At 41.4% G+C, this 15,101-nt stretch overlaps 3 protein-coding genes across 3 annotated transcripts in view; 2 read left to right on the top strand and 1 right to left on the bottom strand.

The window, feature by feature from the left end:
- sepsecs (Sep (O-phosphoserine) tRNA:Sec (selenocysteine) tRNA synthase) overlaps positions 1-15,101 on the top strand; it is a 515,993-nt gene that overhangs the window by 25,254 nt on the left and 475,638 nt on the right. The window lies entirely within an intron of this gene.
- LOC311034328 (uncharacterized protein) overlaps positions 1-15,101 on the bottom strand; it is a 492,900-nt gene that overhangs the window by 187,102 nt on the left and 290,697 nt on the right. The gene's annotated exons all lie outside the window — the stretch shown is intronic.
- On the top strand, positions 2,510-12,998 carry LOC311034912 (leucine-rich repeat LGI family member 2-like; the record flags this gene model as incomplete). Its single annotated transcript, XM_084042940.1, has 8 exons — positions 2,510-2,691; positions 3,318-3,389; positions 6,941-7,012; positions 9,340-9,411; positions 9,774-9,845; positions 10,609-10,778; positions 11,644-11,808; positions 12,181-12,998. 8 exons carry the CDS (start codon positions 2,510-2,512, stop codon positions 12,996-12,998), a joined length of 1,623 nt encoding a protein of 540 aa, XP_083899066.1.

Raw genomic sequence — 15,101 nt, 5'->3', positions numbered from 1 at the left:
TTTATAGGGCTGAAGTGAACAAAATGTATATTTTGTAATAATAATCAAAATCTACAAAATAACTAGTAACTAACGTTTTCTTATAATTGTAGAGGAGCAAAAGTACAATATTAGTCTCTGATGTAGTGGGGTAGAAGTAAAAGCACTGAAGTACTCATTTTACTTGAGTAAATGTACTTAGTTACTTTACACCATTTGTGCAGTTGCCAGGTAGGTTATGGTTCTGTGACGATACCCGGTTTGTGTCAGCTTCAGGGACAAGTGCCCCGTCGGCCTTCTTCTCTGCTCCTAAATTATGTAATATCGTAGACCTGGCTACATTTAACTCTGTTATACAACAGTCTACCAAACCCCATCATTCTATACAGGCCTTAATATTAAATCTTTAATGGTTTTCAAATCATGGCTGATGGGATTCATTCTTCTGCTTTAATAAACTTGGCATGAACTGCCTACTTGGCACTGTCCATAGTGCTGAAATGATGTGCTATTTTAGCCAAGAGGTGTGAGCCATGATCCTCTCATACTTTAACACATTGGTTCTCAAAGTGCGGTCCGGGGACCACCAGGGGTACTTGAGGGGGTTCCAGGGGGTCCCCAGCTAAATGATGGATAGGAACCAAATGGACCCTTATGGGTCTGTAACTCTGAGAGTTAAATTAACATTAATTTTACAATATAAATTGGGGTCCCAGAGATAGAGATGCCATTCCATCCGTCCGTAGCCTAATGCAGGTCATACTGGGGGTCCTTGAAATTAAAATGGTTGAGAATCACTGCTAGAGCCGTAAAAATCTTCTCTTATGGGGGTCCCTGGCTTATCTTTTCAAATGGGGGTCCGCGGGCTAATAAGTGTCAATTTGGGGGTCCTTGACATGAAAAAGTTTGAGAACCACTGCTTTAACACACAGGGAACACACGCAGTGGTGGAAAAAGTACTACAATTTTTTATATAAGTAAATGTATCAATACTGCAATGTAGAAATACTCTGTTACAAGTAGAAGTCCGGAATTCAAAATTTACTCGAGTAAAAGTACACACGTATTAGTAGTATAAAAATGTACTTTAAGTACCAAAAGTAGAAAGTACTCATTATGCAGAATGTCCCCATTTCACAAGTTTTAAAATGTATAAAAATCTTTTGCAATTAGCAGATCTACAAGCTCACAATGTGTGGTATAGTGAGGCATTGTGAGCTTGTAGTCCTGCTATTTTCAAATGGCCGAAATGTACATAGGGCTGAAGTGGCTAATGTACTGTATGTTTTGTAATAATAATCAAAATCTACAAAGTAACTAGTAACTAAAGTTTTCAAATAATTGTAGTGGAGTAAAAGCATAATATTTGCCTCTGAGATGTAGTGGAGTAGAAGTAAAGGACTGGAAATTGGAAATCCTCAAGTAAGTAAAACATACCTCAAAATTTTACTTAAGTTGCTACCTGGGTACTTGAGTACAGTAGTTACTTTACACCACTGCAACCTACTTGGCACTGTCCATGGTTCTGAAATGATGCACTATGTTAGCCAAGAGGTGCAGTGAGCCATGATCGGCTCATACTTTAACACAGGGAACACACACGTCATGTTCTCATAATAAAACAGTACGAATAATGATGATTCAACACGACGACTCTCCTATAGGTGAGTCCCATTGGCTCCCCCCAATCCCTCTCCACCTAGCCATGGATCACATGACGGTCATCTGTCACGACCGTCATGGCGAAACTTCAACCTGGTGTTTGCACTTTTTCCCTTTTTGGCCCGTACATCTACATATACGTTCAGATTTCAAATATAAAGTGCTCACTCCATGGCCACGGATATTATAATTATGTACGGGCCCTTAGAAGTACCTGTATTTTCCGTGTTCTTCAATAAAAAGCATTTTAATCCAATCGGTGGCCATTTTTTCCATATGCTTTTAACTACGCGACCCTATCGGTTAGGATGTGTATTGCACTCTGATACATTATAACTCCATGAGAAAATGGCCACATATTGTATTTGTTTATAGAACAATACGGAAGATACGGGTACTTCTGGGGGCCCGTACATAATTGTAACATCTGTGGCTATGAGGTAAGCACTTTATATTTGAAATGTGAACGTTCATGTAGATGTACGGGCCAAAGAGAAAGAAAGTGCATACACTATTATGAAGTTCATCCATGACTGTCATATAATATATGACAGTCATGTACCTGGGCTATCTCTCCGCCAACTGGCACCAAATAAATCATTTGAATTAAATAAAGATATTTCGAGTGTTGAAAGAATAAGGAGCATCGTGGTAAAGAAAAGAAATCCCATTATAATAGCCTAAGGATGTTTGGCCAACACACTCCGAAGCGAAACCCTTATTTAATAAATAATTAAATCGTGCGAAGGGAGAAGAGCTGCAGCTGATTTGCTGATGTCAGGGTTCCAGTGCAGCATTTCATGGTGCAGGAGGGTGTAAACGCCTCGTCGTCTCAAACCATCACACATGCAAACCCGACCGGATCAAGATGTTGCCATCACTTCTCTGTAACGTCTGGACGTTGTTTTTGGTGTCATTATTGTCTCAGCCTGTCCATCCAGCCAAGAAACCTTTCCGATGCCCTTCGGCATGCAGCTGCTCCAAGGAGTCCATCATCTGCGTCGGGTCTTCCAATGTCCCGAGGATCTCCCCCAACGACATCAATTCTTTGTAAGTATTGCCTATATTAACCCGACCTGTGTTTCTGTTTGTAAAGGCTTTTGGCCAGGGGTCTTCAACGTTTTTTTCAGGCCAATTGGACCCCCTAGCTTACAGAGGGATGAAGCAGGGACCCCCACTACATAGCCTAATTGTGCTGCAAATTAAACTTTTTCATAGATTGCATAGATAGCTGGATTAATGTTAATGTGTATTTTCCCTCAATATTTGAGTCAACTTGACCGTTGGCTCTGTACTTGGTCTCCTCTTTTCCCCTCTCCGAAAATAGCCGCTCTACAAGCTCACAACACCTCACAGGCCAAGGCATTGTGAGATTGTAGATCTGCTATTTTAGGCTAATGTTCCCCACTACGCAAATATTTGGTGGACCCCCTGTAGTAACTCTGAGGACCCCCTAGGGGTCTTGGTCCCCCTGTTGAAGACCCCTGCTTTTGGCTATTAAGATAGCCTGTGTTTGGTGATGAGCCCTACCTAGTTAGTATGGCTATTACCTCAACATCTTGTTAATGTGGCAAGTTAGGCTATCTCCAATTCTTGCCTTGTTCAGGAAGCCTGCTAGTCATAAACAAATATTATTAAAACATAATAATAATCCTTTTGACTTGTTTTCCTAACAGGAGTATCGTCAATGGGACGTTCTTTGAGATCAAAGAGGCTATGTTTTCCCACATGCCTTCACTGCAACTACTGTAAGCCTATTTCACCCTCTATGATCCCTGCAGTGTTATTGTATAGCATAATATTATAGCCTACATGCAACTATTGTAAGCCTACTGTAGCTATTTCACCCTCTTTGATCCCTGCAGTGTTATTGTATATTCTGGCTGCTTATCGTGCAACTAATGTAGGCCTATTTCACCCTCTATGATCCCTGCAGTGTTATTGTATATTATAGCCTACATGCAAAAATAGTTAGCCAAATGGACTGCCCTTATCTCGTTTTCAAAGGCACTTTTGATATTCAGACTTCAATGGACATATATAGCCTACAGTAAATGTTGAGGTTTCTTAAGGTGTGCTCACCAGATCAGACCAACCATGATCTGGATGCTCACAGAATGCTGTGATCATTCACAAAGACACGGTCAACAGCCTATAATGATTGGCCCCTGTGCCTCTAGTCTAGGGAAACCACACACAGCAGTAAGGGTCAGCTACAACCAGGGTTGGGATCCTTAAGGATTTTAAAGATTTCGGTTACTTAGTGATTCCCTCTCAACGGTCCGATTCCATAGCGGTTCCCTTTAACGATTCCTATAGGGGGGGTTCCAAATGGACCCTAACAGGTCTGTAACTCTGAGAGTTAGGGTCAAGTCCACATGCCAGCTCTGACAGTGTGAGGAAACCGGTTCCAGAAAACGGTTGCAAATGTGACGGAACCGATTCCGGTTGCTCAATGTCGGATCAGGTTCCTCCGATTCCTCCGGTTCCGGATCCAAACCCTATAGCTACAACCTCACTGTTAGTCATTCTAAAGCCTCATCACACTTGGCACAAGCTCCTGCTTGATATGGATATTCACACTATGAGACAGATATGGGCCCACCTGTAGCTATGTTGTGGCTTATATTACAGCTATTGCTAAAGTATCGAAAGGTCTTGTATTTGGGCTATTGCAAACCAATTGAATATCCACATAGAAAATAATATGAATACAAAAAAGGTGTGCTTATAGGCCTAGCAGTCCACGGACAATGATTACATCCATTATGTTAAGGAAACATCTCGTAACTTGCCTGGCTGTGACTGGCTGATGAACTGGGGGAACTGGTGTTGTATAACATTCACAGCTCTTCAGGTGTTCTTAACAACTTAAACCCTGGCGTCCCTGTTTTAGGCATCTCATTATGGGCGAAAAAATGCAATAAGAAACAGCAGATCTACTGTATGTACCTGCTCACAACGCATCACATCACATCACGACACGTTGTGAGCATGCAGATCGGACTTAAGTGGGTGGATCATGCATCTTCCACAACTGTAGTGGATTTGAGCTTGAGAGCAAGTCACGCCATACTAATCATACTTACCGGAAGCCATTGATCTACTCCAATATTGATTGTTATGATGTCAGCATAAACATATAGGCGTGGCAGGTATGCTAAGAGCATTTCACCCCTTGCATCTCAAAGGCAGAGTGCAAAATCTCTCCTTTCCATTGGTTTCTTTCCCTCATACTATTCCCCAGAACCACACCATTATCTGAAGCTTAAAGGGGTGTAGCTCATATTTATTTTGTCAAAAGAAGTGTTAAACAGCTCTATATTCCGATAGCATTCATTGCTATAGAGTGTTTGTTCAGTAACAGGGGTTTCCCCGTCCCTCCAACTCTTTAATAAACAGAAAATGAAAATTTCAGGTTGGCATACCAGTTTTATCCAATCAGACGTGAGAACTCATACAGGATACAGGATAAACAGTGATGAAACCCTGGATGAAACAAGCGAATTGTTTCATCTACATTTGAACTGGAACACGACAAAAGCTGATGAATTATTTTTGTGGAGTTCTCTATCCTGATTGGATAAAATTGGTATTTGGAATTGAAAATGTATTTTCTGTTTACTAAAGACCATGGGGATATGGATGGAGAGATCTCTGTTACTGAACAAACACTACAGTAGCAATGAATACTACACACACACACATTTTAACCACTTAAACCCCATAAGGGCTCTATACTAGTGTTTCTGTTTTCTGTTATTGTTGGGAAAGCTTTCGCTGAAAATAGCTGATTGACAAGCTCACAACGCGACGCAACACTGGGGTTTAAGGGGTTCATTGTAATTGTAGTCATTGGGGCTCGGATCGGGCTGAAACCTTGCCCAAATTTAGAGTCACACATCATACTGTAGAAAGGTCATAGGTCGACTGACGTCATAGATGACTGATGTCACCGGCTGGCAACATGATGTCCGAGGTCTACATTGGAGCCACTACAAACACTACAAATTACTTATCATTATACCTTTTTAAAATTGAACCGCTAGGACACAGTCTCCTCAATGTTGAAGTGTGGATAGACAAAATGGGGAAAAAACGTGACATTAATTATATATAGGGGGTATCTGTAGCTTGCACCACTGAGGGTGTAACAGCTTAATTGCACATTCTAAAAGTAGGCCTTTATTTTTGCTTACAAGTAGTGTTGGTAACTGGAGCGTACTGCTGATCACGACATTTCACAGCACCAAAATACAGTGGAATGGTGAGCGTGGGCAGAAAGCAAGCATATGATATGATCGCCCTCTTCAGTCTTTGTCTCACAGCTGGTGTAAGCCAGGTACGAGAGCATTGTCTCTCAAGCGATGGTTCTCTCCTCCAGTCTATGGAACTCAGACTCAGGTTAAGCCTGTCACAGTTATTACATAATCGCCTGATTGCAATTATTTGAGTTAATCACAATTCTTTATTTTTTTAAATATAAAAACAGCTGGATGAAATGAACATAAATGACATATTTCCACCATGTTGTTGTTCATGAGCTGCTTACTTGACCAGTCTGCCAGTCTCTGTCCCCACCCTGCCTGCTAATGCCAGCACATGACTTTTGTTTGGGCTAGGGTCAGAGCAGCAAGATGGTGTTTAGTCCTTTGCAACACAATAGTCACTGTAGGAGAAAATAACAAGTGCAAGTCTCCAACAGGATCGATAGACTGTAACAGTGCAGTTGCACTGAGCAGGATAGTGCATGGAAAGATGTTGCATAGGTAGTTTTGTGTGCATCAGTGTCAGATGCAGACAACTTGTAATCTCCATATTTCATATATATATATATTTTTTTTTAATTAGCCCTATTTTATACTTCGTCATATGACAGTGTCTTGCAAAAGTAGCGAAAATAGTTTGCTTATAATGACATGCCCAAAATAGACACATGAAAGTGTCTGTGGTTTCTGTTTAACCAATACAAAGCACACAGAGTGAGTAATCGTGCAAAAGACCATCTACAAATCAACCAGTGGTATCATTTGATCGCCATGATGTCATATAGAATAACGAAGATGGGTGAAATTGTACACTAGCTCATGGGTGCTACGTTTGGCAAGGTTTGCATCATTTGGACTATAATGGGTGCCGGAATGCTAGGCAAGCAAGGTGAATGACCTTTCAAAACCATTTTGATGTGCATCCACTCTGTGTTCTGTTCATCACATGAAAACATGTTTTCAATGATCAAGCTCATTAAGTCTTGTTGTGACGTGTGTTGATACATTCTCTACTCTACTGATTTTTTCAGGCTTTTGAATTCAAATTCTCTTACAACTATAAGGGATGATGCATTCGCTGGCCTTCCTCACCTGGAATACTTGTAAGTACCCTTTACGCTGTTTGTTCTTCTACCAAGACCTTTATACACTTTACACACTCTTTACATATACTGGTACTTAATTACTGCTCATTACACTTGTATGATAACTTTGTTTTTATCATACCTTTAAAAAAAAACATTTTAGTTTTTTTTTATTGTCTCCGCCAGGCCGAAGGCGTGGCCGAGACTATGTTTTGGCCCCTGTCCGTCCGTCCGTCCGTTCTTTTTCCCTTGGATTCCTTGGATCATTATGCAAATTCCCAAATAAGGCACGCCCATTTCCACCTAACAAGTTTTTTGTCCAAACCCTGCCCAAATTGGTACACATTATCGCTGTTGTCATGTGATCAAGATGTATCTGTCAGATGTTTTGGATTCTATTCCGATTGACTACGATTGGCTTCCAAAGTTTGCAAGGGGGGCCTGTTTTGCACGACATGCTACAAGCACCAATGGACTGATCGGCGGGAAACTTTGCTAATAGACCAACGCCAACATGACACAGAGTTTTGTGAAACACATTCCTACAGATTTTGTCCAAACCGCACACAAATCGATATACATTATCTCTGTAGTCATGTGATCAAGTCCTATCTGTCACATTTTTCATATTCCATTCCGATTGGCTATGATTGGCTTCCAAGGTTCGCGGGGGTGGCCCGTTTTGCACAAAATGCCACAAATCATGAATGCAGAGCCCGATTGCTGGGAAACGTTGCAGGCACATTCCCACTAAGCCAAGGAAGAACCTCCATCCCAATCTTTTTAAGTCTCCTCATGGTGGCAGCCCACTTCACATTTTGGGCTAGAACTCTTGAACCGTAGGTCACACAATCAGCGTCTTTTTCCCCTAGATTCCTTGGATCATGACACAACTTAGTTTGTGCCAGATTACATTTTCTGCCATAGTGCGCTTTCTTCAAAACACACTTTTTGCAACTACTCCTACAGATTTTGTCCAAAACTCACACAAACCGGTACACATTATCCCCGGGGTCATGTGATCAAGCTATGAATGCCTTTCAAAGTTTGCGGGCCCTGAGTAGACAACCCGGCCTGGCGGAGACCTATGTTTTATACTGTACCTGTATGCTGGACATTGTAAGCACAGTCTGGCGGAGTATGCTACACCAACATTTCACTGCACATACTTGTATGAGCATGTGACAAATAAAACAAATTGAATCTTAACCACTTAACCCAACATACTTAGTTGACCGGGGTCCCCCAGGGGTCAAAAGTTGGTGTGCTCCTTTTTAACCCTCTTCACCATATCTCTTAACTTGTAGATCTGCTATTTTCACAGACTGTTCGCCCCAGAATAGGGATGCTAGGGTTCATGTGGTTTAAGTACAGTAGAGGTTGATATGAGAGTAAAACTAAATATAACCACAACCATGGCATTGTCAGCCAGCAAATTATAATGGAAATGACAGTGGCTGTAAATGCCTTTTCAGGCATCTGAGTTTGGAGCTACTCTCTGTGGTTGGCAAATGGCCCAATGTAGAAAAGAACATTGCATTTTATGATTACTACTAGGAATGTTATGTAAGCAGCAGATATTCTACCTCTTTAAAGGAAGCGCTGTTAGTCCTACACAAGTAATCTTAAACCCTAGCGTCCCTATTCAGGGATGAATATTCGGCGGAAATATCAGCTCTACAAGCTCACACTGCATCATTGCAACGCGTTGTGAGCTTGTAGATTGGCTATTTTTGGCAAAGAGATTTGGTTCTGAGGCAAAAAAGAAGTGGACCTAGTATGGAGCCCCGGAGGACCCCAGCCAACTAAGTACTATATAGGGTTTAAGTGCTTAACCTCTCAAACCCATGCCTAAACATACTGGTTCCTAAACTGCCAGCTGCGCATACTGTATGTGATTGCCCCTCGACCAATGAAATGGCGTAGTTTGTGAAGTCAACTGTATCCACTACCTTTTCCGTTTGTAAAAGGGAAGTTGGAATATATTGTTATTTAGATATTTTTGTAGCAATATGCACACCTAAAAAGATTTGTTCTGGTTCACGTCCATATAAAAGTACTACCGTAGCTTGCAAACTTCCAAAGTATGATGTTGCAACATTTTCTGTCATATACCTTCATTACTACTATATGCCTGATGAAGGCCTATGACCAAAACATTGCAGCAATTAATCTTTGACGATATTACAGGGCATGCAAATGAATGGATACATGCAAATGTATCCATATGATATATATTCACTATTTGATTAATTCCTATCACATACAGCTTTTTGTTTTTAGTGGTTTGTTTGCTAGAAAGGTGTTTGTTCTGATTTGTGCTGTTGTGCTGCTCTGCTCCACAGGTTCATTGAGAGTAATAAGCTAGAACATGCTTCCAAATATGCCTTCAGAGGACTCAGGGACTTGACTCACCTGTAGGTTTCAAACGCTGTCATCTCTCATCTCTCATAAAGAAATACTATTTGGGGAATATTGTATTTACTATAAATATGAAGTCTTACAAGAGGAAATATTGATAAACAGAATGATAAACTAGTTTTGACTACTGCTAGTACTACTGTGCTTGGTTTTGGTGAACTTTTATAAACTAACTTGGATGTATAAATATTGCTATAATACATCATTATTGCACAGGCATGGTTTTCCCCAAAAAGTTTCTTTGAGCTTAGATCATCTATTCCCATTGCAATCAAGATGAACTCATACCAAACATACTTTGTGAAACCAAGCTGGATGCCATTTGCCACATTGTCCTGACATTGCTGTTAACTCGCAGGTCTTTGGCAAACAACAACATAAAGGCCCTGCCCAGGGATCTCTTCACTGACATGGATTCACTCATAGAGCTGTAAGTGTGTCTTCTGGCCGCTCCACTACACATGTACAATTCACTCTCTTTGACTGCCAATGATGAGATTTCTCGTCATATTTTGCTAAGGCTCAGACTGCCAATGACGAGAATGACGAGATTTTGTGTTTTCAGTGGTTTTACGCTAGATGGCGCTGTTCGCTAACCTATGAGTCACCATTTGACTCCCAGTGAAGCAAAGAAGCAGCAAATCACGTGATCGCAAAAAAAGCCAACCACATTCACTTTAATGTTAATGGATTTGGAAAATGGCTTTTTCTCTGCTTTTTGGCGAAAACAACCTACATTCAACTGCCAATAACTATGGAATACGAGACTTGGATATGTCTTTTAAAGCGATCGGGGGATCGATCATACTGGAGATAAATATTCTATGATATTTCAAAGGTTAGTGAAAATACTCGAAAATCGCTGGCAGTGGCTTAGCAAACAATGTTTTATTTCTGGCAGTCAAAGAGTTAATATGCAGTTATCTCCTGAATTCATGATGAAATCCACTTAGAACGTTCTTATTGGAACAAAGGTTCTCTTTTTCCATTTACTAACGGTTTTGGACATACAATACAAGGTCTGTGCCCGACAGCGATGATAATATGCTCATTCCGGGTTTGAATCCAACCCGTCTTGTCTCGAATGTCTGTCCTCTGTCTCTCTCTGCTATTGGTTTCCGGTCTCTCCGACATCTCTCCATGACTTCCCGATTTGTTTATCCGCACTCACTGACACATCGCCCTTCTTGCAGTGACCTGCGAGGCAATGCCTTTGAGTGTGACTGTCGTGCCAAGTGGCTGATGATGTGGCTGAAGAGCACCAATGCCACGGTGTCCGATGTCGTGTGTGCCGGGCCCGAGGACATGAAGGACAAGCGGCTCAATGATATGACCAGTCTGCACAACGAATGCATCTCCACGGGTGAGAAAAACACCTGAGCCAGCTGCAAACGTTTTTCTTTCTCCGCTGAATACCAGTGATGGAAGAAGTATACTCACATTTTGTACTTAAGTAAAAGTACCAATAACACAATGTAGAAATACTCTGATACAAGTAAAAGTCTGGTATTCAGAATTTACTTGAGGAAAAGCACAAGCGTATTGGCATCAAAATATACTTAAAGTATTCATTATGCGGAATGTGCCATTTCACAAGTTTTCAAATGTATAAAAATCTTTTGAAAATAGCCAATCTACAAGCTCACAATGTGTTGCTTTGCGACGTGTTGTGAGCTTGTAGATCGGCTATTTTCAAATAGCCGGAGTATATACAAGTGGTCAATGTATTGTATGTTTTGTAACATTAATCAAAATCTAGACAGTATCTAGTTACTTCCACTACAAATAATTGTAGTGGAGTAAAAAGTACCATATTTTCCTCTGAGATGTAGTGGAGTAGAAGTAAAGGTATAATTAAACATTGGAAATACTCAAGTAAAGTAAAAAATACCTCACATTTTTACTTGAGTACATTTGAGTGAATGTACTTTCCACCACTGCTGAATACCTAATTCATACTTTGCCGCATGACATTGTTGATCGCCAATAATAACAATAAGTGCATCACATTCAAGCGAATAATAAATAATAATCAGTTATTTCCGCCAAGTGACACCCGACACCGTTGTAGAATAAATTATAGGCTTCATTCATCAGCATCAGGCAGTGACTTTACAACAAGCAATATTATAAACAGGCAGGGTAGACTGAAGTAGACTGACATTCCTGTATCAACCTTTTTTGTTGGTTGAACTTCATACCTAAAACCTAAATCTTTCTCTTCTTAGATTTCGTCCTCCACCAGTCTGTGGTATCTGAGTCTCTATCTGTCGACACATTCAACTATAAGAACGATGTCTACGTGGCAATCGCAGCTCCCAATGCGGAGAGCTGCTTGGTTTTCCAATGGGACCACATAGAAATGAACTATAGGACTTACGACAACATCACAGGTACAGTAAGGCTATGGCTTAAACACTAGAACAAATTGCTCATGAATGGCTAAACAACTTAAACCCTATACTGATCGGGATCCCCCAGGGATCTATACTAGGCACCCACCTGTTTCCCCTCTACACCAAATCACTTTGTCGAAAATAGTACATCTACAAACTCACCACACGTTGCGCTGTGACACGCGGTGAGCTTGTACATCAGCTAATTTTGCCAAATGTTCACCTACTGTATTATTATGACATGCCTAGAGAAGGGATGCTAGGGTTCATGTGGTTAATCTTTACACTCAAATGATCAAATGAATTCCCTAATGTTATTGATTATTGATTGTTGATCATAGCCATGGCTGTCATTTCCCTGCTCTTTAGGTCAGTCCATTGTCGGGTGCAAGTCGGTGGTGATCCAGGATCAGGTATTTGTCATTGTGGCTCAGCTCTTTGGTGGCTCACACATCTACAGGTTTGAGGAGGACCAGAGCAGGTTCAACAAGTTCCAGGACATCGAAGTATCCAAGATCTCTAAGCCCAATGACATCGAGTCTTTCCAGATTAACAACGAGTGGTACTTTGTGATCGCGGACAGCTCCAAAGCAGGGCTGTCCACCCTGTACAAATGGAACGACAAGGGCTTCTATTCCTACCAGTCCTTGCACGAGTGGTTCCGCGACACCGACGCCGAGTTCCTAGACTTGGACGGCAAAGCCCACCTCATCCTGGCGAGTCGCTCCCAGGTGCCGGTGATCTACCAGTGGAGCCGGAGTAACCAGAAGTTCGCCCTGCAGGGCGAGATCCCCAACATGGAGGACGTGGTGGCCGTGAAACACTTCCGCATCAAGGAGGAGCTCTACCTGGCCATGACGCGCTACATCGGCGACTCCAAGGTCCTGCGCTGGGGCGCCAAGCTGTTTACGGAGATCCAGGCCCTGCCGTCACGAGGTTCCATGATCCTACAGCCGTTTTCCTTCAAGGAACGCTTCTACCTGGCCCTGGGCAGTGACTATACGTTCTCTCAGATCTACCTGTGGGACGATGAACAGAAACTATTTGAGCGCTTCAAGGAGGTCTACATCCAGGCGCCACGCTCCTTCACCGTGGTGTCCACTGACCGCAGGGACTTCATCTTTGCCTCCAGCTTCAAGGGCAACACCCAGATCTACGAACACATTATCATTGACTTGAGCTTGTAAGCTAGTTTGGGGCTGTGCCTTATTGCCCCCCCTCCCCTCCCCTCCATCCCCCTCCATCCCACGCCCCTCCCCATGCATCCAATGTCTTCCACGTAAAAAAAAAGATAACATTTTTGAAGGGGAAACAGAGGGAGGGAGGGGATATTTACTAATAAGTGTCAATTCTTCTTTGTTTCTTCTGTTATTTATATTAGACCTGGAGCATTCAGCTGAGCTTGGTTGAGTGTATCTTTCTTGTACAATAGAAAACAAGCCTTGTTTTATGATCTATTCTTGTGGCCTCATGGACTTTGAGAAGTACAACAGCTTAGGAAAGCATGTGGAAGACAGTCAAGCGGGGAAACAGCTAGACATGGCCATTTCGGTTCCCGTTATAGGCACCCTCTAGCAAACGCAAGGTTTGTTGAAGGCTTTGAAACACATTTTGAGCTGTTTTGGATGTACAGTATGAATTTTCAAATCAATTTCATAGTCCTGGTCCTTATTGTTTTATACTCAGAAAACCCCAAAACAAAACTGTACACTAGACCCCACTAACATAACATTACTCACTTTGTTTAACTCTAATGGTAAATTGGGGTGTTAAGCAGCATGGAGTTTAGTTGTTCATCCATATGCCATCATGTACCTCATATCTGCGTGCCCATGTTGATGTACAGTATGTTGCCTTATCAGCACTGGGGTACAATGTTCTGGTGGGCCTGTGGTGCCCCCTTCTGGCCATAATGAACGATCACACCCCTTTGCTTTTTAAATGCAGGGATGTATATTTAATTGAAAGCACAAACCTTTAATTATGGACCCCCTAGAGTATAGTTGTTAAGTCAAATTTGATACTGTAGTTGCATAGATTATATTGCATACAGCAAAATATGAAATTGTGGTTTGTTGTGTTAGGAAGATAACTATTTAGAGATGGTTATATAGCCAGACTCCCCATTAAAATATATTTTTAGGTCAGAATTAAATGTCATATTGTGATAAGGGGTAGAAAGTCACCTTTTCCATTCCATTGAGAGGTCTTTGTCTCGGAAATTCAGGGAAATTTACCCCATGATCAAGGCTGAAATAGAAAATAACAAATAACACAGGTATGTGTTTATATGAAGAAATACATGACTTCTGAAGGCCACAAAGAAAGATATCAAAGTATCAGGTCTGAAGTTGATTGTGAGCCTGCGTTGAAATGTTTTTCCCTTCTGTCTTACATCTCTTTGAAAGAAATGAATGTTGAAATACAAAAACTACCAACTGTACATATGATGTGAAAGACTGAAATGGCACTACCCGGTTGTCATTCTGTACCACACACAAAAAAAGAAACAGAACAAACATTTGCACTCGACTTTGAAAATATCCCTGCAGCTTGCAAGAGCATGCCCGTCTAAACAGAATGTTCACCATGTTGTTTTTAGATATGACTAACAAACTGAAGAACTCTCAAAAAGTGCTTCTACTTTTATTTTGGATGGAAGGTGTTGCCAATCCATATCGTCGCTGTTGGGTGGAAACCTTGTATGTCCAGAAAACTTTACTTTTTATTGTCTCCGCCAGGCCGAAGGCATGGTGGAGAGTATGTTTTCGTTCCGTTTTTCGCTGTGTGTCCAAGCTAACATTGGTCAAGCTTCACGTGACACGTGACAATATGTTGAAAGGGTATGCTTTGATTGGCTAGCGAGACGCATGACGAAATACATACCTATAAATAGGTGAGTCATTTCGAAACATTGCATTGCATGTTTCGAAGTGACATCAGTGCCATCAGCCAAGCTAACATTTAGTCAGGAGGTATTAGCAGAAAAAGTTCCAATCTTGGAATAAATTCCTTACCAAAAATCCTGCTGCTGGCGGAGACTTGTGCTCCGAGGAGCACATTTTCTAGTTATTATTATTATTAACCAAAAATAAAATTGTGAAAATAGCTGATCTACAAGCTCACAATGCGTTGCATCGGGATGCGTTGTGAGCTTGTAGATCTGCTATTTTCACTACTTTTGTGCTATACTCTTGTATGATGAACTAGGGCGTCAATTTACGGAAAAAAAACATACATAGTTGAAATGTGGAGATGCAAGGTTTCTTCCCGACAGCCACGATGTGCAA

This window comes from Gymnoscopelus microlampas (assembly GCF_963454915.1).
Source record: "Gymnoscopelus microlampas genome assembly, chromosome: 19".
Lineage (NCBI taxonomy): Eukaryota > Metazoa > Chordata > Actinopteri > Myctophiformes > Myctophidae > Gymnoscopelus > Gymnoscopelus microlampas.
Note: the sequence above shows the minus strand (reverse complement) of the source record. Positions and strands in the feature narration are given on the sequence as shown.